The sequence below is a fragment of the Streptopelia decaocto genome (assembly GCF_964273445.1).
Source record: "Streptopelia decaocto genome assembly, chromosome: 9".
Lineage (NCBI taxonomy): Eukaryota > Metazoa > Chordata > Aves > Columbiformes > Columbidae > Streptopelia > Streptopelia decaocto.
Genome location: NC_138664.1, coordinates 5,065,441 through 5,088,272, shown reverse-complemented (window position 1 = coordinate 5,088,272; position 22,832 = coordinate 5,065,441). Strand labels below are relative to the sequence as shown.

The window sequence follows — 22,832 nt, the reverse complement described above, 5'->3', positions numbered from 1 at the left end:
CTCCAACCACTACTACTTTTCCAAGTAGCATGGATTATTCTTGTCTCTGCTGAAGAACATTTTTAGCAGCAGAAAATAAAGGCTCTGAACTTAAATCTTGTTCAGCTCAGCCACACCCAGAGCCCTCAGCAATGTCCTCCCTCAAAGCTACACACCTACAGGCAAGATCAAGTGTGTAAGAGGATGATCAGGTAGTTCCTACATCAGATGGCAGCTTTCAACTTGGTGTATGTTATTCCTCAAATGGTACTTGTGGTAGCTGTGCTCCTTGTGATTTCAGACTGAAGCAGTGGCTTGGTTTTGGGGATTAGGTAGCCAAGCTGCTTTCTCCCCTTGTTCTTAAAGCAGGGAGCTGGGCTTTCATTTTTAGCTCTGCTAGAAATAAACTTATGTCCCACATCCCAAGGTGGATGGTGTCAGTGTTAAGCTGCAGGATTTTATTTAACCTCCCCTATATCCAGACCAGGAGTTTTCCCAAGAATAAGAAAATGCTGCTTAAAGCAGCTTGTAGGCTGGAGCAGAAAAGGGCACCGAACCAGGGTTGCTTTTACCCTGGATGCTTCAGACAATTCTGCTGCTGTCTGGAGATGCTTTTCCTGCAGCAACTCAATGTAGGAAGCCTACCAGCTCTGTGAATACTTAAAAAGCAGTTGCTTAAACATTAAGGCAACACTGTGACAGTAGCCAAGTTCCTATGCAGTGAGGTTTAAATATAACCCCTTTCTACATACCAAGAGTAAATGACTACAGCCTCTGATAAGTGACTGCTTCATAAAAAACACTCTGCTTTATTAGAAAAGTTACAGTAAAAATGTAAAAAACCCCCAAAGTTACTACAAAAATCTATGTACAAGTTCTGCAGGACTGCAGAGCATCTCTCCCCAAGGCTGCTAGGGCTGAGCAAGCCCTGCGGCAGGGGTTTCCAAACTGTAAACAGGTTTTTAGTGTTTAGAGGCCAGGGTGGGAGGTATCTCCCACTACCCAGTGTTGATGCTGCTGAGGGTGCAGGAGCAAAGGTGTCCAGTCAGCAACTGTGTAGACTGGCAGCAACGTGGGCACTGTAGCCTGATAGTTATTTCCCTTATGATGAAAATTCATGTAATTTTCTTCCTCAGGCCTCTGAAACGTACCAGGTTTGTAGCCAGGCTGGCTTATGGGGCACAAAGGCTCTTAAACTCATGTCATTACTATCTGCTGCTCCCTGCCCTGTGCCAGGTAAGCGCTAAGCCTGCAATTAGACTGGGTTTTTCCTCACGTCGATCATTGCCGGGTGGTAAGGCACTGGGGTGACGCTCAGGCTGGCTCTGCGCAGCTCTCGCCGGGGCTTGGCGGCAGGAGCCAGGCTCCGCGGTGGGTGCACCTCCAGGGGCTGCCCCGCTCTCGGCAAGTGCTCGGCGTCCCTCTGCCGAAGGTCCGCGGGGCTGTCGTTGGGCAGGGACGAACGCCGCCACGTCGATGGTAAAGGCGCGTGCACCAGGTCCCTGCTCTCGTCCCTCACCCGAGGGCTTTCTTCCATGGGCACAGGCTGTTCCCCAAGGCTGGGCTCCTCGCAGGGCCTGAGTGCGGGGGGAGCTCTGTCCCCAGCCCCGTGAATGCTTCTTTCCATGCCTACTGGGAAAGATTTGGGGTACAGTGAGATGAGGAAGAATATTTTACAATGAGAGTGGTAGAACACTGGCACAGGTTGCCCAGAGTGGTGCTGCATGGTGCTCCCATCCCTGGAAACATTTAAGGCCAGGCTGGATGGGGCTCTGAGCAACGTGATCTGGGTGAAGATGTCCCTGTTCTTTATAGGGGGTTGTACTAGATAAGCTTTGAAGGTCCCTTCCAAACTATTCTATGAGCATCAAGATATCTAATCTTCTCATCATAATCAGTGCCTGTGGAGCACTTGTTCAAGGCCAACAAAGTCCCACACCACTCCTCACTCTGCTCCAGGCTCTTGCTGCCAGGGAAAGGAATTTAAACTCCTTTTAATTCAGTAGGATCAGCAAAGCCCCAGCCTGCTTTTCCTCTCACCTTTGGTCTGTCCAGGATGGAGGTTCATGTTACTCAGCCTCTGGTTCAGCTCCTGGTTTGCCCACATGTAACGGCTCAGCTCCTTCTCCAGCACCTGAATCCTCGCCTCGTACTGCAGCTTGCTGCTGGCCAGCCCCTCATCCATGTGCTCTACAAAGAAAAACGAGGCCATTTCAAGCTGCGAGCCCCGTGAAAGACAAAAGCTGTGCCACTGCTGCCCGTTTTGGAGCTGGGCGGTTACCGCGGCTCTGCTGAAGCAGTAACTGTATGTTCTGCTCATGCTCCTTCTGCTGCAGGGTGAGCTGCCGGTCCATCTCCAGGCGCTGCCGTTCCACAGCTGCCTCCAGCCAGTACACCAGCTGCTGCTGCTCCTCCAGCTGCATCTCCAGCTCCGAGAAGGCAATGTGCTGCCTGTGCTGATCCTCTCGCAGCGTCACCACCTGGCCAGGGCCCAAGAGCAAGAAACATCTCAGCTCCTTCAGAGCCTGGAAGCTTTCCCGCACCACTGAGCCTGATCAAGTTACTTTTTTGGGTACAGTGTACAAAGGTTAGTAGTTCTGGGATGTCACAGGTGCCTTGCAGAGGGAAAGCAACATGTGGCTGCACTGCTGTGGCAAAGCCACAGCAGGGATCCATGCATCCTATTCACTAGTTAGGCTTCTCTCCCAGATGTTGGGGACAGGCAGGGATCACGGTGCTGTGGCTTTGTGACCTGACTTTACAGGGTAAGAGTACAGTAGGACGCAGGCAGAAAGCTTGAAACTGAGGAAAATGAGAGTTTGGCCAGATACTAGAGCTCCCACCAGCCCAGAAGGCAGTTGTCTCCCACCTTGTCAAAGTACTTGCAGAGCAGAGCTCGGGTCTCGGAGGAGGACAGGTAGCTGAGCTTGGCCATGAGGTTCATCTCGCACTGGGACAGCAGGCTGGCTGAGGCCCGCAGGACTCGTTGCCTGCATGTGATGGACTCATTCTTGTACTCGATGGCTGCATCCAGAGCCTCGATTGCCTCGTCCAACTGGAACAAGATCCGTTCTTCCTGCCAGGGCAGAGCTGCAGTTACTAGAGAGCAAAGGGTTTGCTCTGTCTCACTTTGTCCTGACCTCCCTTGTCACCTCAGCAGTGCTGGCAAGAAGATGGGTATGCACAGTTTGGGGATGTTGGGGAATATCTGCTAACAACCCCATGCTCAGGTGTTTACTTAGAATCACAGAATCATTTAGGTTGGAAAAGACTTTTAAGATCAAGTCCCACCATTAAGCTAGCACTGCCAAGTCCACCACTAAGCCATGTCCCTAAGCACCACTACTACATGTCTTTTAAGTAACTTCAGGGATGGTGATTCCACCGCTTCCCAGGTGTTCCAATGCCTGACAACCCTTTTGGTGAGGAAATTTTTCCTAACATCCAATCTAAACCTCCCCTGGTGCAACTTGAGGCTATTTCCTCTCTCCTATCGCTTGTTGGGAGATGAGACAGACACCCATCTCCCTATAACCTCCTTTCAGGTATTTCTTTCTTACTACTTTCTGCTCTTGTAAACAGAGGAGCCCAGCCCAAGAAAAGGTACCTCTGGGGACAGCAGGGTGCCCTGACGCAGCTTGTTGTCGAGTTCCAACCTCTGTTTGAGCAGCTGGTCCTTCTCCTGGCGCAGGCTGTTGATCTCCTGGCGGATCTGCTGCTGGTCGTGGGCGCTGCTGTGACGCAGCTGCCCGTTCTTCTCAGTCAGCTCCTTCTCCAGGTGCTCCAGGCGGCTGGACACACGTACTATGTCATCTGTCAGGGCCTGAAGCAGAAGATGCTCAAGGGGATCTGCTCCAGAGGCAAGTCAGACTCCCAGTCCCTTTCTACTCCCACCTCTGCTGGAAATCAAGCAAGGGGTTGAGGTGTCACGCTCTTGTCCCACCTGGCTGGAACGCAGCCGTTTGCTCTCCAGGCCGTTCTTCTCCTGCAGCAGGGCTTCCTTTTTGGCCACGACAGCTTCCCGCTTCCGCAGCTCATCTTCCAGCTCATCCAGGGCCCGGCGCTGCTCCAGAACTTTATCCATCTCTGTATCCAGCCACTTCTTCTGTTCCTCGATTTTCTGATGGAAGGAGAGGAAAAAGGCATGTGCGTGCATGCAAACAGCAGCAACAACGCCCAAGACTGCTAGACTAAGGAGCAATGGGGTTGAGAGTCTTGAGTCCATCTCTGCTAACACTGGTTTTATCCTTCCAGCTGCTCTGAGAGGCAGAGCTGAGCTACAACCACAGCTGCCAAGGAGCCCGTAGGGGCTGCATCTCTCACTGCCCTTCTGCTAATAGACAAGATTTCACAGTTTCTCTACCAATGATAGGATTTAGAAGAGAACCCTGGTCATTGGGGTAATGTAAGATCTAAGTCCTCTGCTACTAGACACAAGTGACATTCTGGACTGTCCTCCTCAAGGGCAGGATGGGCTACGTCCCATCTCAACTTGAAGCTCCTGCTTCCTCCCCATCAACCAGCACTCTGCCACAGCCACCCCCTTGGAACTGGAAGGAAGTGGCAGGTTCGCTCTGCCTGTACCTGCTGCTGCTCCAGGCTGATCATGGAGCCGTTGCTGCCGCTCCGCCGCTTCCTCTGGAAAGCTGCTATTTCCTCTGTTTTGATGCGCAGGATTTTCTGGTGTTGCTCGTGCTTCAGTTCTAGTTCCTGTATGGGAAGGAGTAGCTGTGAGCCTCAAGAGGAAGTTTCTGTTCTCTGCTAGTTCTTTGGATACTCCTAAAAAAAAATCGTCTCTCCATCCCCATGATCCCCATGCACTCCAAGACAATCACAGACCCCATCAGAGCTACTCATCTGCCCAGCAGCTTGCAGAGCCCACCCATCACTGTCTTCACAAACACGGTGGTAGCACAACTGCTCCTGCCTGTTCCTACCTTGACTTGGTGCTGCCTCTTATTCACCTCCGTCTCCAGCCGCCGTTTCTGCTCGCTCTCCTCCCGCAGCCGGCGCTGCAGCTGGCCCTGCTGCCGCCGCATCAGCTGAATGTTCCTCTCCAGCTCCTGCACTCGCTTCTCGCTCTGGGCTGAGAGTGACACCAGCCTCTCCGTCGCCTGCTTCTTCTTGCACAGAACCTGCCGGAGGGCAAAAGCTGCCCTTGGGCTCGGTGCCTTTTGCAGAGATGTTTCCCAGCTCTGCCCCTGCCCAGCTCCCCGGGCAGACAGAGCCCTTTCCACTCACCCGTGCCTTGCTCTGTGCGGCGGCCACACGCGTGCGGTACTCCTGCAGCTTGCGCTTCTCCCCGGGGTCGCACAGCTCTTTGCTCTCCAGCTCCTGGAGCTGCTTCTGGCTGTCGCTCAGCTCTGCCCGCACCTGTTCTGCCTCCTGCTCCAGCTCACTGATCTTCTGGCAGTACTGCCTGTTCAAAGCCTGCGCATCCTTGCCTGCAACACATCCCCCCTCTGCCGTGATCTCCAGGCCCCTTTCCTCGCAGGCAGGATCCTGCCAAGCGATGGACCTTTCCTCTCTCTTTCCCCAACTATTTTTTGCTACTGAATGCTCCCCTTCCTTCACCTGCTCCAGGGAAGGAAGAAACCAATGGGAAGGGTCTTAGCTGGAGAGATGGAGAAACAGGGCTCTGCTGCCTACAGGAGAAGGCACTGAGCATAAGCAATGCAGGGACGGAAGGTGAGGATGGGAGTAGAGACAAAGCACCCCAATTAGGAGATTTCATGGGGAATGGGTGCACGTTCCTGCCAGCAGCTCTGCACCTGTCTTAATGAGCTCCGTGATCAGCTCCTCCTTCATGCGGATGTTGATCGCCAGCTCTCGGATCTTCTGCTGTGCTTGCACCAGCCTCCACTCAGAACCTTTCCCTGGCAGGCGCTCCTGCCTCCTGCAGACCTCTGCAACACAGATTCCCAGGTGAGGAAGGTCCTGTCTTAGCAGCCAGCTGACAGAAGAACAATCTGATCAGTAGCCAAGGTCTGGCACAGCATTGCTGAGGGTCACCTGCGGCTTCCGCCAAAACACACAGCTCTCGCCAGAGCCCCAGCGGCTCAAGTTTCTCCTTAAGAAAAGCAGCTGCTAGACTGTCATCTGCTCCATTTTTGTCCTCTGGGCTCATCCAGGTGAGACATGCTGCCTTCCTATCAACAGTACCCAACAAAGCACCACCAGCCCTAGGAAGACTCTCCAATAACCTACAGCTGGCACTTGCCTTTTGACAGCTCCAGCTGCTCCTCCTGAATCGAGTGGGCATTGCCTCCACTTAACTCCTCGCTCAACTTGCAGATCTCCTTCTTGCTCCAGCTTTGGATCCCGTTTCTAGAAGAAGCAGCAAATTAATTAGTAGTGTCTGGGTACTGCCAGAGCTGTTTCCAGCGAGATCCACAAGCTTCAGAAGGAGATAGAAATAGTCGCTGTGGTCAGGAAAGATTGTAATTAGCTCCCCAGCAAGCAGGCAGCTGTCTTGGTAGAATTACTAACCCCAGAAACAGCGTTTGCTTCTACATCCTATGTGAGGGCTGGGTCACACAAATGCCAGGGCACTGCACAGTGCTGGGACAGTCTCAACTCACCGGCGCTGGGACAGGGACCGTTTCTGTTCCCACTCCTCCTCCTCTCCCGAGGACAGCTCTGCCGGCTTCTCCGGGTCCTGGCTGAGCTCCCTCCTCAGCTCTGCGTCTTTCATCTCTGGATTGCCGGTTGGGCACTGCGTGTGGTTCGGGTGCCAGCCGGCTGGGTCCTCCTCCTGGAAGGAGGGGATGCTGTCGAGCTGCTGGGGCAGAGGATCAAAAGAGAGGGAACACATTGTGTGAGAGCGGGTACTAGGAAAAGCAGGTGGCTACCACTGCTAGACACAAAGAAAAGCAACACAATGGAGTTGAACGTGTTTTCAGGAGGAATGGTGTGTTGCTAGACCCAGCTGCCTGCCCTCCCGCCTTCTGCTGCTCAGAAGCTGATCAAATCTGAGACCTGCCTGTAACAACCAAGTAAAAGCTTCAGTTTTGAAGCTGTGCTGTTTTTGCCGGAGTTGTGAATCTCTTTGGATGTGAACACTGAGCACAGTCCTCTAGATTACGCCTCTGGCAAGCTTCACATTCAGAGTCAGGGGAAAAAAGCAGTTCCTGTGGTGGAGAGCATCTGAAAAGGCAGCAGCTCCTCAATGGCACAGACCTGCACCCTCACCTTCCTGCAAAGAGCTTTTCCACCCTGCTCTGTGGGAAGGAGCCCTGAGGGAGCTCCGCTGAGGCCGTGGGATGGGGTGGCATCCAGCGGGGCCGTGTGAGGTCTCTGGCCAGCAGTCACCAGGTGAAGGTTTTCCAGCAGTTCTGGCACACACAGGTTGGGCATTGCCATCTCCAAGCGCACGTGCAGCTCTGAGATCTGATCCTGCTGTTCCTGTAGCTTGTCACTCTAGGAGGCAACGAGAAAAATGTGGTTTTGTACGTGTGGATCCTGGACTTGCTGCAGAGGAACCTGAAAGCTGGGCTGTGCTTTCCTGGGGAGGAGTGGGACAGGTCCCTACAAAGAGAGCAGAGCCCAGAAATACCTGCAGCTTGTACTGCTCCATGGCATCTTCCAGGGCAGCCAGGAAATCCCGGTTCTCCTCCTCCAGGCGCTCCACTTGCCTCTGCAGTTTGGCCACCTGCTCGTCTTTGATGGACTCACACCCCTTCTCGCTGTTCCCCTGCACCCCAAAATACAAGAGAGGCAGCATCAGCATTCACTTCGTTTTTTCTCTTCCCGTGCTGGATTCCGCAAGAGCACAGCAGCTCTGCAGACCCAAACTTTTCCTGTGAATTAAATCTCTCTGCCACAGCTGAATCCAGCTCTCCCTGCCTGCTCTGAGGACCATGACATTCTGCCTCCTCACTGCCTCTTGGCCAGGTTTCTTCTCTCCTGACCCACTGGGCTGTACTGAGGCCGCTGCATTCAGTGACCACCAGATGAACCCCACCTTGGAGCTAAACCACCCCAACCCTTACCTGGGCTTTTGCCAGCTTGGAGCCTTGTGCCTCGGGGCTCTGGTCTTCTGCTGAGGTGCTCTCGATGCCGCTATCCAGCCCAGCCGAGGTCAGCTCGCTCCTCTCGCTCTCCACCGCGCACAACCACTCCTTAACCCGCAGGATCTGCTCCACCGTCAGGTTACTGTCCTCCTGCAGCTCCATCAGCAGTCGGTACGCGGCGTCGGTGCAGGTCCGGTAATGCGCACACTCGGCCAGCAGCCGAGCCGTGGGGTCGGGCGCGCAGCGTTTGGCGGTGGCCGCGCGGTTGATGATACGGGTCTCGGAGCGGTGCCGCTGTTCCAGCGCCTTCTGCAGGTTCTTTATCTGACGGTGAAGATCTTCGATGTGCTCCGTCTCCTTGCGGCAGTTCACCACGGCTTTGTTCTGGATGTTTTGAGCCCGGCTGGCGTAGTTCAGAGTATTGAGGCTTTCATCGAAGTCAGCGGAGGATGGGCTAACACAGGCTATCATCACGGTCTGGGCATTCCCCCCCAGGGAGTCTTTCAGGATCCTAGGGAAGAGCACAGCAATTCAAATAGATAAAATATAATACAATACAGGAACCAGAAGGTTTCCAACCCCTTTCAGAAGTTAAACCCAAGGAAAAGCATATTCTCACTCTGCGGATGGCTCAGCACCAATAAGTTGAGCAGAATGATTAGCAGAGGAATAATAGTTTGGACCATGGCAAGTTTCATCTGCATAACTCCTGAGGCTGGGAGCGCCCCAGCTCTGTGATCGCTGCTAGGCACATGCTACACGGGAACCTCTTGGAGATTGCAAAGGCCACTTGCTCAAGCTAAAAACTAACTGCAGACCATCAAACAAGCCTACTAGGAGCCTTTCTTATTCACTGCCAGGCAGGAAGGGTCAGGACATGGTCCCAGTGTCCTATCTGGAAGTGTACAGAGCGGGTCTGTGAAAGCAGAAGGGACAAGTGGCCCTGCAAGCTCCTCTTAGCTACCCTGAGGACTTTGCCACCACCCAACCTTGCAGGCTGGACATGAGAAAAGCAGGGAGAAGCACCTGTCACCTCCCTCCTGCTGGGCCAAGAGCCTGTGAAATGTATACAGCATGGGGGACCCGGTCCCAGCTGTACCTGGTGATTTTGGAGTCCCTGTAGGGAATGTGGCTGCTCTTCCTGCGAGGGTCTCCCAAAGCACTGATGACGTTGCCCAATGCCAGGAGACCACTGTTGATCTGAATACTCTCCTTTAGCCTCTCCCCTGTGTTTCCTGTCTTCACAATTCGCTCCGAGCCTGCCAGATCCACAAAGTGAAACTTGGAAACCAGGACCTGGCCCGAGGCGGGGATGGAGGCGGGGGGGTGGTGGAGGAGCAGGCGGCCGGCCCCGCGCCGCTGTTCCATGGTCACTGTGAAGATGGTGTGCGAGCGGCTCGACTGTCTGTTGATGTGTGTCGCTCCTGTGTGCTTGGCCGTGTTCCCCATCTCCAGCAGGCTCAGCACCTCATCCAGCCCTTCTACTTCTGCCTCCTTCACACCGCAGAGCACTGCAACAGCAAACAGAGCTGTGGCTGTGCCCAAGGATGCAGATACTCTGCACAGCCTGGTGCCATCACCCTGCCCACACAGACCAGCTTTTCAGCACCAAGCAGGACTACGCACAGCAACCTGCTGCAGGGGAAGGATGGAGGGAGAAGACCTGGCTCTGCCATCAGGAACAAACAGCCCAACACTGGCCTTAGCGTGGGGAGAAAAGGGTTCTCGTGAGAAACCACACATACCAATGTTCCCCTTGTCATCCTCACGGATCTGGATGTCTTTGCTGGCTGTATCCACCTGCAGTAGGTCCCGAAACTCCTCCTTGTACACTTCCAGATAGGACACTCGGACCATGTAGTCGATCAGGTCATTCTCATCAATGAGCCTGAAGGTCTCGGCCATGGCTCGCGGGATGATGCCCTGCTCATCTTCATTGATGGAAGCTGCCAAAGAGATGCATGCGGTCATGGGGGCAGCGAATGTCTGGGGTGCCCTTGCTGGCCGGGGCCAGAGCCATGGGCAAGAGCCTGCTTGAGTGCACGTCAGCTGGACGGGAGCAGCCTCACAGCCTGGATTAAACATCCCCCTGAGTGTTTCTTAGCAAATCCTATCCCACTGCTGTGCTGGATTCCAGAATGCTGCTTGTTTCCAGTCCTTCCTCAAGAAGGAAAAAGCATGTTAGCATTTCAGCAGGTAGCAAACAGCACACCTGCAGCTACACCATGCTGTCCTTTGAAGCCAGCACAACTCCGCAACCTCTCCCAGCTCTGAGAAGTTGTGGGGTTTGTGTTTGTTTGTGTTTGTTTGTTTTGAGCTTGCAGCCTGCTTGTATCTGGCCACAGCACTCTGCTGTCTGAATTTCTGAATTGTAAATTTGCTTTTGTGTCCAACAGCTACATAAAAAGGCCATCCCCGAATGTGATGCAATGACAGCCTGAACTGGGAAACTGAAAACAGAGGTAAACTGAAAGTATGGAAACAATTTAATGTTTACAAATTGTGCAGTTAACTAAGGCTGACGAAAACATCTACAGTACATCCTGGTAAGATACCAACAATACCATTAAACCAGCACTTATGCTAGGGAAAGGTTTCCTCTTTCCTTCTCTCCTTCACATAAACAAACTGACATGAATACCACCCTACAGTTCTCCCTCTCCTTAGGGCACATTTCAGGACAAAGCTGACAGACTCCAGCCAGGTGACAGCAGTGGTGCCCTAGGAAGATCACCACCACCTCCAGAACAGCCACGGTCCTCTCTGCAGTGGCAGAAAAGAAAACCTACTTGCTGTGATCTCAAAGAAGGTGTTGTCCGGGGTGGGGGGTGGTTACAGCAGTGCGGGTGGTGGGAGGAGAAGCTGTTGGGGTGGGCAGGATGGAGATGGGTGGTGGTTGGGTTGGTGGGGTTTGGCTGGGAGGGTCAAGAGGGAAGGCAGGGTAGAAGGAGAACTTGGGATGGTGATGCTGGAAGTGATGGAGATGGTGATGCTGTTGGTTTGGATGAAGAGAGCAAAGCTGGTGAGATGGGTGGGGATGGTGGCAATGGTGAGGCTGCTGAGTTGGGAGCGATGGCTGGGACGGTGGCGGTGGTGTCTTGAAACGAAGGGATATGGTGATGTGGCAGTGGTGGGTTGCTGAGGAGAGCAGAGGAGGGTGGAGATGCTGGTGGGACCGGGATGCTGGTGGGACCGGGATGCTGGTGGGACCGGGATGCAGGCGGGACCGGGATGCAGGCGGGCACGGTGCCGCGACTCACCGACGCTGGCCTCCCCGATGGTGTAGGTCTTGCCGGAGCCGGTCTGCCCGTAGGCGAAGACGGTGGCGTTGATGCCGCGGAAGAAGGCCCGCAGCAGCGGCTGCACGCAGGCCCGGTACACGGCCGCCTGCCCCGCCGCCTCGGGCAGCACGGCGGCGAAGCGGAAGCGGCGGCGGCCCAGCGCCACCTCGCCGCTGGCAGCGTCGCCCCGCAGGCAGGGCCGGTGTCCCCGCAGCGCCTCCCGGGGCAGCAGCGGCCGCACCCGCACCGCCACCCGCACCGCCGCGCCCTCCGCCGCCATGGCGGGGCGGCCCCGGGCAGCGCGATGGGCCCGGCCCGGCGCGCAGCGATGGCGTCAGGCGGCTCCGCACGGCGCCGCGGAGGGGGAGAGGAGGGGAGAGGAGGAGGGGAGAGGAGCAGAAAGGAAACAGCCCGGGAGGGAGCGGGTGGAGGGAGCGGGGGGGTTGAGGTGGCGGCTGCGGACACGGGTGGGCTGCGAGGGTTACGGGGTGGGCTGCTCCCGGGGTGCTCCATCATTTGTGAGACAACGCTCGGGCACTAGTGACATGCTCCATCGTTTTTGAGGTTCTCCGTCACTTGTCAGACAACGCTCTGTTGCTCCATCACTTGTGAGGCAACGCTTGGTCACTAATGGCACACTCCGTCACTCATGAGATGCTCCATCGCTTGCGAGGCAATACTCTGTTGCTTTTGAGATACTCCATCACTTGTGAGATTCTCCCTCACTTTTGTGACAACGCTCCATCACTCGTGGAATGCTCCATCGCTTGTCAGACAATGCTCCATTGCTCTTGAGATGCTCCATCACTTGTGAGACAATGCTCCATTGCTAATGACACACTCCATCGCTCTTGAGATGCTCCATCGCTTGTTTGACAACACTCCATCACTTGCACGATGCTCCATCACTCGTGAGACAACGCTCCACCACTTGTGAGACGCTCCATCCCTTGTGAGATGACACTGCATCACTCGTGAGATGCTCCACCACCCCTCGCAGACAGCCCTGCAGTCGCCACAGGGAAGGGACAGGGGCTGCGTGTCCCTGCCAAGGGACAATGCTCCTGATGTGAAGATGTGGCCAGCCTCCTGGGATATGGTTTGCAGAGCAGCTGGTGCAGACAACTGGTGCTTCCCGGCTGCCTACCACGCTGGGGGATGATGGGGCCCGCTCCGGGCACTGACGTGTATTTGGGATGATCTGAGTGATAACAGAGTTTTTCATCCGGCTGCCTGCAGCTCCCTCTGCACCGCCCCTGCAGCCGCGGGGAGGGGGATGGCCCTCGCGGGTCCCCTGGGTGCCGTGGGAAGTGCTGGCTCCTCGGCTGCGCGGAGGGAGTCGCACACGCCGCCGGGACCACTGGCAAGTCATGGCTGCGCTTGGCATGGGGCTGCGGCTCCCGCTGCGCCGCAGCGCCAGCTTCACCCCTGACCACCCTGCCCTCATGGAGATGCCTGGTCCCACCACCCTGAAGATGGAAGCGAATGTCCTTGTTATGGGAGCAGACAATGTGGGGAAATCAGGTAAGAACTGGCCATGGGCTAGGAGCAGGGGGTTCCCAGGCAGGGAGACCTGTTTTTTCCCCCCAAAAAAGGCTGAAAACTGCAGCAGTGTTTGGAGAACAAACTGCAGAGAACAGCCTCATGGAGCAAGCTGGTGAGGTGAGGCTGAGCTTTTGGGTAGGATGGTGATTTGAGGTGGGGAAGCTCAGCACAACCTCGCAGGCAGCAGGCGAGCGGCTGGGGAAGGTATTTTCTGCTGAGCTGTGGTTTGCTGATGCTCTGGTTCGTGCTGCGCCTCTGCTCTGCTCGCAGACAGGGAGTTAATAGGGGGATGGCGCCTGACTCTGCTCTGGATTAAAAAATGTAAATCCTTCAGGTTTAGGGTTATTCTGATGGTGCTTATTCTCCTCTCTGCAGCTCTGACTGTGCGTTTCCTCACCCGGCGCTTTATCGGGGAGTACGGAGACATGGGTGAGTGCCAGGCCAGGGCCAGGTGGTTCCCATTAGGGACGGGGGTCAGGAGGCCAGCCGGCTCCTGCCTGCGGGATTTCATTGCTTTCCATCCTTTCCTGCCTTTTTCCAGAGCCTTTGCTTGCTCCTGGGATGCTCAGTGGTTGTATTTGTTCAGTGACTCATCCCTTTGGGGTGCAAAAGGTCCTGGCTGGCAACTGGTGTCACCAGTGTGCCTGGGGACTGCACGCTGTGGTGGTGACAGCCCTGGAGGCCACCATGTGCTGCATGGGTGTTGCTGTGTGAAGAGTCTGCAGACATTGCCTTGTAGAGCATGGTCTACCAGGGTGGACATGACAGGTTTGTCCCCATGAGGAGAAGACCTGGGTTGAACAGGCTCTCTTCTGGATTCATGAAGATGATGATTTTTCTCATTTTCTTGGCAGAATTCATTTACAGCCACAACCTGACTGTGGATGGTCGAGAGATTCTCTTCCACATCTGGGATGTCCCCAGTTCCCAGGTGAGAGGGCTCCTCTTCCATCCCTTGTTTTCACTCTGGGGAGAAAAAAGAGGTCTACTAAAAGTTGCATGGGGGGGGAACCATAGGCATAGGCAAAACTCTCATGTCAGGTGGTCTGTAGACAGCTAAATCCTTGCCTGCAGCAGCCTTGCTGGCAGGGTAGCAAGAGCCACCATAGCCCATGGTCCTCTGACTGAGGATGTTGAGGCTGAAGCACGAATGTTGTCAACCTGGATTGAGGATCACAGTGCCCTGTGCTAGCAGGCAGGTGTGAAAGGAGGGAGCTGGATAAAAGACCTTCCTTTTCTCCATCCCCAGGAGCAGGCAGAGGAGGGTTCCTCGGAGGAGAAGCGAATCCAGTGGGCAGACTGCTTTGTCCTGGTCTACAGCATCTGCGACCGCGCCAGCTTCAACATCCTGCCCCTCAAAATCCAGTTCATCAAGGCAGCCAAGGAGGGGCAGAGCCAGGAGAAGGTGCCCATCGTCATTGTGGGCAACAAACGGGACCTGCACCACCAACGGGTGGTGTCCAGCGAGGAGGGTCGGCTCCTGGCCCTCTCTTTAGACTGTGGTTTCTACGAGGTCTCTGCAGCTGAAGCTTATCATGGGGCCCTCATGGTCTTCCACGGACTGGCTGAGCGCATCCCTGACACCAAACTGGCGCTGAAAAAGGGGACGGGGATTCGTGGCATCGTCAAGACCATGTCAGCTGTGTTTGCCCGTAAGCGAACGGATTCACTCTGAGCTATGGCATGGGTGTTGCTTCTCTCTGCAGTGACCAGCTGGACCAAGCCTCCTCCCTGGATGCCCATGGAGATGGTGTGCATTTCCATAAGTACAATGGGTTCCTTGTTGTCCTCCTAACATCGGGATCTTGGTTTTCTGCCATACACAGCCAGTGCAGCTGAGGACTGTAGTGCCTTCCTCTTGGCTCCGTGATAGGACAGAGTCTCTAGTCTTTGCTGTACCAGATTTTTAGTTGCCTCCTGAGTTTTCCTTCCATCCTCCAGCGCTGGAAACCACCAGGTGATTTTTGCCACTACTCCAGGCAGCATCATCCCCAGCTCCTTTGGTGGGAGCTGCCCGGGTTGTCGATGAGCAGGGAGGACATGCTGCTTCTGCACAGCCACCTGGCTCCCTGTCCCCCTGCTCCTACCCTGGGATCCTTATTCCTGTCTTCTCACTGGTAACCCTGGAGCACCCATGAGCTGGCACGGTGGGGGTTTCTCCACCAGGGAGCCGCACCAGGACCTCGGTGAGGGCTGACGCCTCCCATCCCACCCACTTTGCTTTTGAACTGCCCTGCTGGTGGTTCTTTCACCTACAGCCTTTCAGTGATTGCAGCAGTTTCCTTTGTGCAAGTGTCATACGGGCCCTGCCTGGGAAAATCCAGGCGTGTGGCTGGTTCCCAGGATGGGGATTGCACCGTCCGCCTTCCCCAGCTGCTCCTTCTGCAGGGCTGCCCGTCCCCAGGGAGGAGACGAGGTGGGGAAGGGGTCGCCAGGCTCAACGCTGAACCCTTGTGCTGCTGGGAGGATTTTCGCTGCCTGTTCCCAAACCTTTCCCCGATTTGCCTGGGAAAGCAGCATGTTGGGCATGTGTGTGCAGTACAGACAGTGATTTCTCTGCTCTGTTCTGGAAAAGCAATAAATCATCTTTGGCAGGAGGTCCCCAGCTCCTTTCAGCTGTGAATTTGTACTCAGAACATGGGAAAAGACACGTATTGTGCTGGCACAAGCCCCCACCATCCCTGCAGCAGCAGCGACCTGAGGATATGTTTCCCATACCTGCTCCCTTGGCCCTGTTTTGGGTGTCTTGCCTTGCTCTGCTCCGTCCTTTTGGTCCTAAAGCAGCCGAGCAGACCAGGTGAGTGGCAGGTTGGGAAAGTTTATTTATTATTGCAGCAGTTACAACAAGGTGCTGCGGGAAGCCAGGCTGTCCTGTGGGAGAGAGGGGCTTCAGGAGCTCCACTTGTTCTCACCGGTCTTCTTCTTGACCCCACCACCCATCCCACCGTGAGCTGGAGGTGGGTGCCCAGGGCTTTCCAACTTATGAGCCCTGCTGCTCGATGGGGACCTTCAGCTCGTCCACAGGGGATCAATCTGTGGCCAGGGATGGACCTTGCAAGGAGGGACGGAAGGAGGAAGGGTGGGGAACCAGGCTTGCTGTGGTGGTGTCTGGTGGCTTTGCTGTCCTCCCTTCTCTGTCTCAGCACTGTTCTCAGCATGAAGCCCATCTAAGTCCAGGCTATCTGTTAAAGAGGGACCAGTATAGCCTAGTACCAGGCCTGGTTGGTCCCTTTTTCTTTTTTCTGGTCTCACCATTCTTTCCACATCTCCTTTGCCTCTCTGGTTACTTCTGGTCCCACCTCCCTCTACCTTCTCCTTCCACCAACAGGGTTTTTGGCTGCCTTTATTCCCCCATCCTGGCCCCGACGCGCTTCAGAAGAAGACATCCCATGGCACGTCTACCACTTTGAGCTCCTGTCCTGGTACAGGGGTGCGTGTGGGCGGCTGGTGGGGGCCCGAGCGAAGCGTGCTGGGGGGCTTAGAGGGGAGCTGGGATGTGCTCATCCTCCCCGTGGCTCAGTCCTTCTTGAAGGTCGGGCTGTAGAGGTTGGTGTAGTAAGCCCGGCTGTACATGGCCTCCGGGCTGAAGCGGTAGGAGCCCTCACTCACCCGCCTGTTGTAGGGGGTGAAGGCGGATTTCCGCGGGAGGGGGCACTCGGGCTCGAAGGCTGAGCTGCGGTAGAGGTTGTGCCGCAGGAAAAGGGGGTCCTCAAGCCCCAGGAAGGAGAGGGGATGATGGCCGCGGTACATCCGCCAGTCACCCCTCAGCTGGGATTTGTCCTCGGTGGAGGGGCTGTCAGGCTTGCTGTCCTCCTCCTTCTGCTCCGTCTCCGGGCTGGGTTTGCTGCTACCGGCTGCCTCCTCTTCCTTCACCGACTGCCTGCGGAGCTGAAGGCTGGGGTGAGTGCCCGGCTGGGCTCTGCTCTCCCTCTGCCGCACAGCCCCCCTAAAACTGCAGGGACTGCAGGACAAGCCAGTCTGGTCCCCAGTGGAGGGGCTCTTGGGCAGCTGCAGTGGAGAAATGGTCCTGAGGGAGCAGTGGGGTGAGGGGAAGGAAAGTGTGTGGAAGGAAGGTCTCATCCTGAACTTTCGCTTTCCCAGGAATTTGTGGTTGCATCTCAACTTAGGCATGAGCCTTATGGAGGTGCCACCACTGGCTGACCTGCCAGCTCTATGGGGAGGACTTGTTGTCACGGCTTGGGGGATGCTCAGGAGGAGGATGGGACTAAGGTGTCCCACGAGCACCACATCTCTGCGCTCTAGTACCTCCTGGCACCACCTGGCTCATGGGAGAAGGCTGGGTAAAGTGGGGTTTGTTGAAGATGGATGGGACCTGGCTGGGGACAAACTCACCGGCACGTAGCTGTACAGGGTGCCCAGGAGATGCTTGGGGGCACTGACAAGGGTGCCCCCAAGGGCATCCACTGTCTCCATGGCCTTGGACAGTCTGCGGGGGGTGAAGAGGATCAACCCCTCTGCTGCATCCCAGGCCACAGCCGGGACCTTCTTCACGCTGGAGATGCCGGAGGCACAGGCGCTTTGCAGGTTATGAGCCACACTGCCCACCAGCCCGGGGCTGTCCTCTGCCTGCCGAGAGACACCATGAGCTGGTGTGTCCCTGCCAGCCCCTCCAGGCAGGACAGGGCTGGCACTGGGCTCCCCATCCCCTCTGCAACCCAAAGCCTGAACACTTTCAGCTTGCTGCTTGCAAAAGCCACCGTGGCCCTTTGCAGCAGGGTCACTCCCTGTCCCCCTTTTCCATCCCGCCCCACTCCCAGGCCCCAGGGGAACCCCCATCCCCAGCTGCGCTTCCGCTGCACACAGAGGCGAAGGGCAGCAACCCCGACCTGCTGCTTCCTGTCCCCATGTCCCAACGGAGCTGCTGCTGGGGACAGTTCCCAGCTCCGCCAGCTCCCACCACCTTTTGCTGCTGGGACCATGGAGGGAGGATTTTTCAGGGGTGTTCAGGGGCTACACGGGGCGTGCGGTGCTGAGACCCCACAGCAGCAAAGGAGTCTGGAATATACAAGCCAGGGTGACGGTGCCTGGCACAGAGGCTGCCAACAGCCCCCAGTTTTGGAGGATCGGGGAATGGGGTTGTGCACACTCCCCCTGCCACCCCCCCCCCTCACCTCCTCCAAGATTCAGAAGGGATGGGAGCCCGGTCCCCAAGGGTGTGGTGGAACATCCCCTATGCCAACATGGTGCGTGGGTAGGAGTATGCTTTGGGGCACCCCTGGCTCACTGCCCCCCTTTTTCTCCATACCTCCTTCGAGTGGTTGTCATCTTTCTTCCCCACCTTCTCCTGCTTCTGCTCCTGCACCTTGCTCTGCCGCCGGCTCATCCAGCCGGCCCTGGTGCTCTCCCCATCACCATGGCCCCGCGGCGCCTCAGGCATGCTCGGCTTGGCCAGGCTGCCCTGGGAGGGGAACAAAAAGCCACTGCTGGGGGAGCTGGCATGTCCCATCTGCCCCATCCTGCTCATCCTGGATGTTTCACAGGGGCCCTGGGGTGCCCAGGGAGCAGAGGGGTTTGCTGCTCTGTACGTGGGAAGAAATCCTGAGGGTAGCTGGGAGCTCTGGGATTTTGGCACAGGTCAGGGACGGGGTTCCCACCACAGTGCTGGGTGGGAGAGGAGAGGTGGCTCCTTCTCCCCGTTCCCTCTGGGCCCCTGGAGGGGCTTTCTACTTCAGGGAGGATGTTATGGTAAGGCCATAAATCAACAATATACATCAGGAGATGGCTAAAAATAACTCATCCTTCTAACACAGTACAAGGCTGTGTGTGAATGTGCCACAGGAACTGCCAGCCCCGGCTTGTCCTGCTGAGCGGGTACACCAGCATTGCCCACCACTCTGCTCTCAGGTGTGCTCCAAGTACCCTGAAATATCTCATCCAAAAGCAAAAATGGCCCAAAAGAGGGAGGGAGCAGGGACCTGGGGGGAGCAGGTTTTATCACTCACCACGATGGGGATCAAGATGGCCAGCTCCTGCCCTTTGGCTTTGGCACGCTGGAGGCCGTGGGTGGTTTGCTGGTAAGCGCGGTGGGAAGCGGTGCTAACCAGGGTACTTATGCGGTCCAGGGTGCTGGGAGCACTGGGCTGCTGCTGGGAGACCTTGGCTGCTGACCCACGCTTCTCTTTGGGCTTCTGATCTAAAGGCAGAAGAGCACAGACAGAAGAGCAGTGGGGGATTATGTCCCAGTGGGACGACCCTCCTAAGCAGCCCTGTGCCAAAATCCAGGGGCTTCCTCCTGCCATGTACACCCCATGAGCGAGGTGCCACCCCACATGTGGCCAGCCCTCCCCAGACACCTTCAGATGGGATTTGGGTGTCAGGACTACCTGCTTCTTCATCCTCCTCCGGCAGCAGGTACTCCACCAGCTTCTCCAGCCCTCCCAGGGCCGTGTCGACCCCCGCAGCTGCCATCTGGCTCACCGAGTTCCTCCTCGTGTACTTTGCTGTTGTTTCCACGGTGCTCTTGGTGGCTTCGTAGCCTTCCGCCGCCAGCTCCTTGATCTTATCCACGGAGTTGCCAATGGTGCTTTTGGCACTTTGGAGGGGGGAGGAGATGGTGTCCTTCAGTTCGGACGCGAGCTGTGGGTGCAGAGATGGAGAATAAGGCTGCCACTGTGCTTGGGGCAGAATGGGACAACTGGAGGGACCACGGGGACACCGGCCATGGCCATGCTAGCAGACAGCCACAAGAGGGGGCTGGAGTTAGCTGGCAGGCATGGTACCTAGGATGCTGCTGACCTATATTTGGGAGCACCCCAACCATCCCCTGGATTGCAGGAGCTCCTGCTTGGAGGTGCTACACTGTTCTCCCTGAGCAGCCCATCACCATCAGAAACAAGCCCAGAGAAGACATGCTGTGGGCTCTGCAGAGGGGCCAGGGGGTCCCAGACTGTCCCACCTGTGATTTACCTTGTCGACAGGGTACTGGAGGGCAGGGATCTTCTCCTCCAGGTGGTCTAAGCCCCGGCATGCCAGGTTGTTAGCCACGGCAACTGCCTTGGGCAAAAGCATGGAGGTGGGTTGGTGAGAAAAGCTCCTGGGCTGTGCCAGGGGCTCCCACCAAGGGAGTCTTTGGGGGATGGACTTACACTGGGGCTCCAGCCTCCGCACCACGGGCTCCACGCTCCACATGGCCAAGGCACCAGCACCCTGCACCCCCCGCTCATAGACCTCGCACACTGAGGCCACGAGCGGGTGGGCTTCCTTGGTGCTGGTGTAGGTCCGCTGGAGGCTTTCGCAGGTCGAGCTCACCACCGGGAGCTGCAGGACCCTCTGCAGCACGTTCTCCTGCACATGGCAGATGGATATTGATTAGCCAACAGCCCTTCCCCAAGGAACACTCCACCACCCACACACTGGTGGCGTTTGGTGTGTTGCAGCGACCACAGAGGACCTCAGCTCATGCTGGAGGAGGAGGAAGGCATTTCTCAAACCCCACTGAGGGTCTCTCAGCTACATCGCATATGGCACAGCCATGGACAACCAGGCTGGCTGCTGCCACTGCAGAAGCAGGGACACCACAGGCAATGTTGGAGAAATGATGGTCCTCAATACCCCCATCCTGCAAGCCCGACCATCCAGGTTCTCCCTCTGGCTTTCCACCCTGCTCTGCTGCCTCTTCCATCTGCCCCAGCCCTTGCTCCTGGCCTGGGACCAGCAAAGTCCATTTTCCCTATGTGGCACTCTGTCCTGTCACCACTGTGACAAGAAAGGGACACAGACCTCAAAAAGGATTCCCTGGCCACAGCCTGTACAGGCTACCTGGCCCCCTGTGCACACCTCTGCCTTCCCCTCTCTCCCTCTCCCCACACCCACCTTGGCACTTCCATTCTGCAGAGACTGAGTCTGCTTTGCTGTCATGGTGACACGTCCTCCTGCAAAGAAAAGTTGGGAGCTGCAGCCCCCCACTGTGAAGGCAACACTGGGCTCAGCCCTCCCCCTCACTCCTGTCCCCCTGAGCGTGGTGGCGCCGGGAGCTGGGCTCAGACACACACCTCCTGTGGGTGCAATGGATGTGGCATTGCCTAACGCTTGACTTTTTACCAGATAAGCTGTAAAACCAATGACTCCACACAGCCCTCCCCTGCTAGTGTGTCTTAACACCCAAAAATGCAAAGAATTAGTTGAGAGGCATCTATTAACAGTTTGGAGGAGCTACAGTGCAAGGCAAGATAAAGAGCACTGGCAGAGCTGTACAGCAAACTCAGAGTAACCGGGATACTATAGATGTGCATGGGAGCCAGGCTAAGAGATGCAGGCTGAGAGGTGCAGGCTGAGAGGTGCAGGCTGAGAGGCGCAGGCTGAGAGGCGCAGGATGAGAAAGGCTACAAAGGCAGGACAGGAGCTGAGAGAGGAGCTGTGGGTGAGCTGCCCAGCCGTGCTGTGCATCCCCTCCCCACAACTTTGCTGCTCACAACACCCATGCCCATCCCGGTGCAGTCCCAGCTGGATGTGAGCGCCGCAGAACACCTGTCTCTAGCAGTCCCAGGTGGGTGACACCTGAAAGCACAGCTCCAGCTCCCAGCCCTGGCACACACCCCCTTTTCTTAGCCACAGATGGAATTTGGGAGATTTAGAGAAAGCAGGTGATCCCTGTCACATCCCTCTGGTCCCCGGAGCCCCAGTAGGGACAGGCTACTCACCGAGGGGCAGCTTGTCCCCAGCAGAGCAGGAGCAGAGGGTGGTGGCTGCACTGTCCCTTTGCCCAGGTCCTCTGTGAGCGATGCCTGGTGCCTCGGCCACTACCACCACGAGGCCCCACCTCCCAGTTGCGCAGGTTTGGGAGCTGGCGGGTTGTGGTGGAAAGTGGCCAAGAAGCCACCATAATTTGGAACAGATGACGGCAGAAATTCCCCTTCATTGTCTGCCCTGCTGAGCCCAGAAGCTGTGGCAGAGCTGGGATGCACCAGGGTTTAATCTTCTGCACAAGGAGCAGATGAAAAGAAGCTGCCCTTGGACATCATGACCTCGAAAGCAACAGATCACAGGCAGCCAGGGAGAAGGTGAAGAGTCCGGCAGGGTTTCCTGAGAGATTAAAACCTTCCTGCATTTCTGTAGCTCCTGTGATCCCCTGTGCTAGACCAGGATCCTATCCTATTGGGAAACACAACACCAGGAACATAGTTTCTCCCCAGGAGAGTCTGCTAAACACAAGGAGCAGACACATCCTGCATACAATAATCTAGGTTGGCCAGGTCTGCAATTTCTATGAGAATTCACTGAGGATTTTGGCGAGGAGCCTTTTAGCTGAGGGCCAGGATACACACTGTATTAGGAAAACTTCAGGCATTTGGAGGAGACAGAAATGGAGGAAAAAGTCAGGCTGGAAGTGACCTGGATGTCACCACATCCAACTCTTGCTCAAAGCAGGGCTACCCTCAAAGCCAGATCAGGCTGCTCAAGGTCTTGTCCAGTCTTGAAAAATCTCCAAGGAAAAGATTCCCACCTCTCTGGGGCACATCTCCAGCACTAACCATGCTCCAGGTAAACCACCTTTTCCTTACATCCGACTGGAATTTCCTCTGTTGCAATTTGTGCTCACCATCTCTTAGTCTTGCTCTGTGCACTTCTGAGCAGAGTTCGTGCCCCAGTCTGTGCTGGTCCATGCCCCTAAACATCTTACTCTCTTAACAATCCTCTGCTGGACTCTAGTCAAGATCTCACCTCTGCTGGTGGTGCCAAAACAGGACACAGGTCCCCAAACGTGGCCTCACAAGTGAACAAGGAAGAGCCACACTGATGAGATGAGGACAACATAGTGACAAGAGGACAAATGTCAGAGGATAAAGGAATAACTGAGGGGATCGAGGCAGAGGAGGGACGCAGTCAGCCTGCTGGCACAGGGCTGCTGGTGTCATGGAACCCCCGGCATGAGGCAGGGAGACCCTCGGCTGCACGTCAGCCATTGGGGAGGCTCAAGCAGCAGAGCCGAGTCCTTGAACACCCACAACTGCCTGATGTCCCCATGCAGGACGTGGAGGTGTGCACCCAATGTGTC

General features: G+C 56.2%; 3 protein-coding genes across 5 annotated transcripts; 1 reads left to right on the top strand and 2 right to left on the bottom strand.

The window, feature by feature from the left end:
- Positions 1 to 771: 771 nt before the first annotated feature.
- Positions 772 to 11,567, bottom strand: KIF7 (kinesin family member 7; the record flags this gene model as incomplete). 3 transcript variants are annotated; one of them, XM_082060861.1, is made up of 18 exons in its annotated part: positions 772 to 1,611; positions 2,020 to 2,169; positions 2,261 to 2,459; positions 2,849 to 3,055; positions 3,587 to 3,802; positions 3,923 to 4,099; positions 4,564 to 4,689; positions 4,917 to 5,114; positions 5,221 to 5,423; positions 5,751 to 5,885; positions 6,200 to 6,306; positions 6,561 to 6,760; positions 7,171 to 7,398; positions 7,535 to 7,672; positions 7,971 to 8,502; positions 9,091 to 9,502; positions 9,737 to 9,937; positions 11,252 to 11,567. In XM_082060861.1, the coding sequence occupies 18 exons, from the start codon at positions 11,550 to 11,552 to the stop codon at positions 1,235 to 1,237; spliced, it is 4,107 nt and encodes a 1,368-aa protein (XP_081916987.1). In that variant the 3' UTR covers positions 772 to 1,234. The 3 variants fall into 3 exon arrangements, with proteins under 3 accessions (XP_081916987.1, XP_081916986.1, XP_081916985.1); XM_082060860.1 differs by having other exon boundaries at positions 772 to 1,608; positions 11,252 to 11,552; XM_082060859.1 differs by having other exon boundaries at positions 6,561 to 6,757; positions 11,252 to 11,552.
- A 238-nt stretch (positions 11,568 to 11,805) lies between these two features.
- Positions 11,806 to 15,372, top strand: LOC309443764 (ras-related and estrogen-regulated growth inhibitor-like protein). The gene is made up of 4 exons (XM_082061018.1): positions 11,806 to 12,796; positions 13,193 to 13,246; positions 13,672 to 13,748; positions 14,067 to 15,372. Exons 1-4 carry the CDS (start codon positions 12,643 to 12,645, stop codon positions 14,490 to 14,492), a joined length of 711 nt encoding a protein of 236 aa, XP_081917144.1. The 5' UTR covers positions 11,806 to 12,642; the 3' UTR covers positions 14,493 to 15,372.
- Positions 15,373 to 15,621: 249 nt separating this feature from the next.
- Positions 15,622 to 21,538, bottom strand: PLIN1 (perilipin 1). The gene is made up of 9 exons (XM_082060708.1): positions 21,478 to 21,538; positions 20,651 to 20,709; positions 19,924 to 20,122; positions 19,745 to 19,827; positions 19,162 to 19,414; positions 18,781 to 18,971; positions 18,084 to 18,236; positions 17,171 to 17,404; positions 15,622 to 16,705 (listed from the first exon to the last, which is right to left on the bottom strand). The coding sequence occupies exons 2-9, from the start codon at positions 20,693 to 20,695 to the stop codon at positions 16,334 to 16,336; spliced, it is 1,530 nt and encodes a 509-aa protein (XP_081916834.1). The 5' UTR covers positions 20,696 to 20,709; positions 21,478 to 21,538; the 3' UTR covers positions 15,622 to 16,333.
- Positions 21,539 to 22,832: the final 1,294 nt, after the last annotated feature.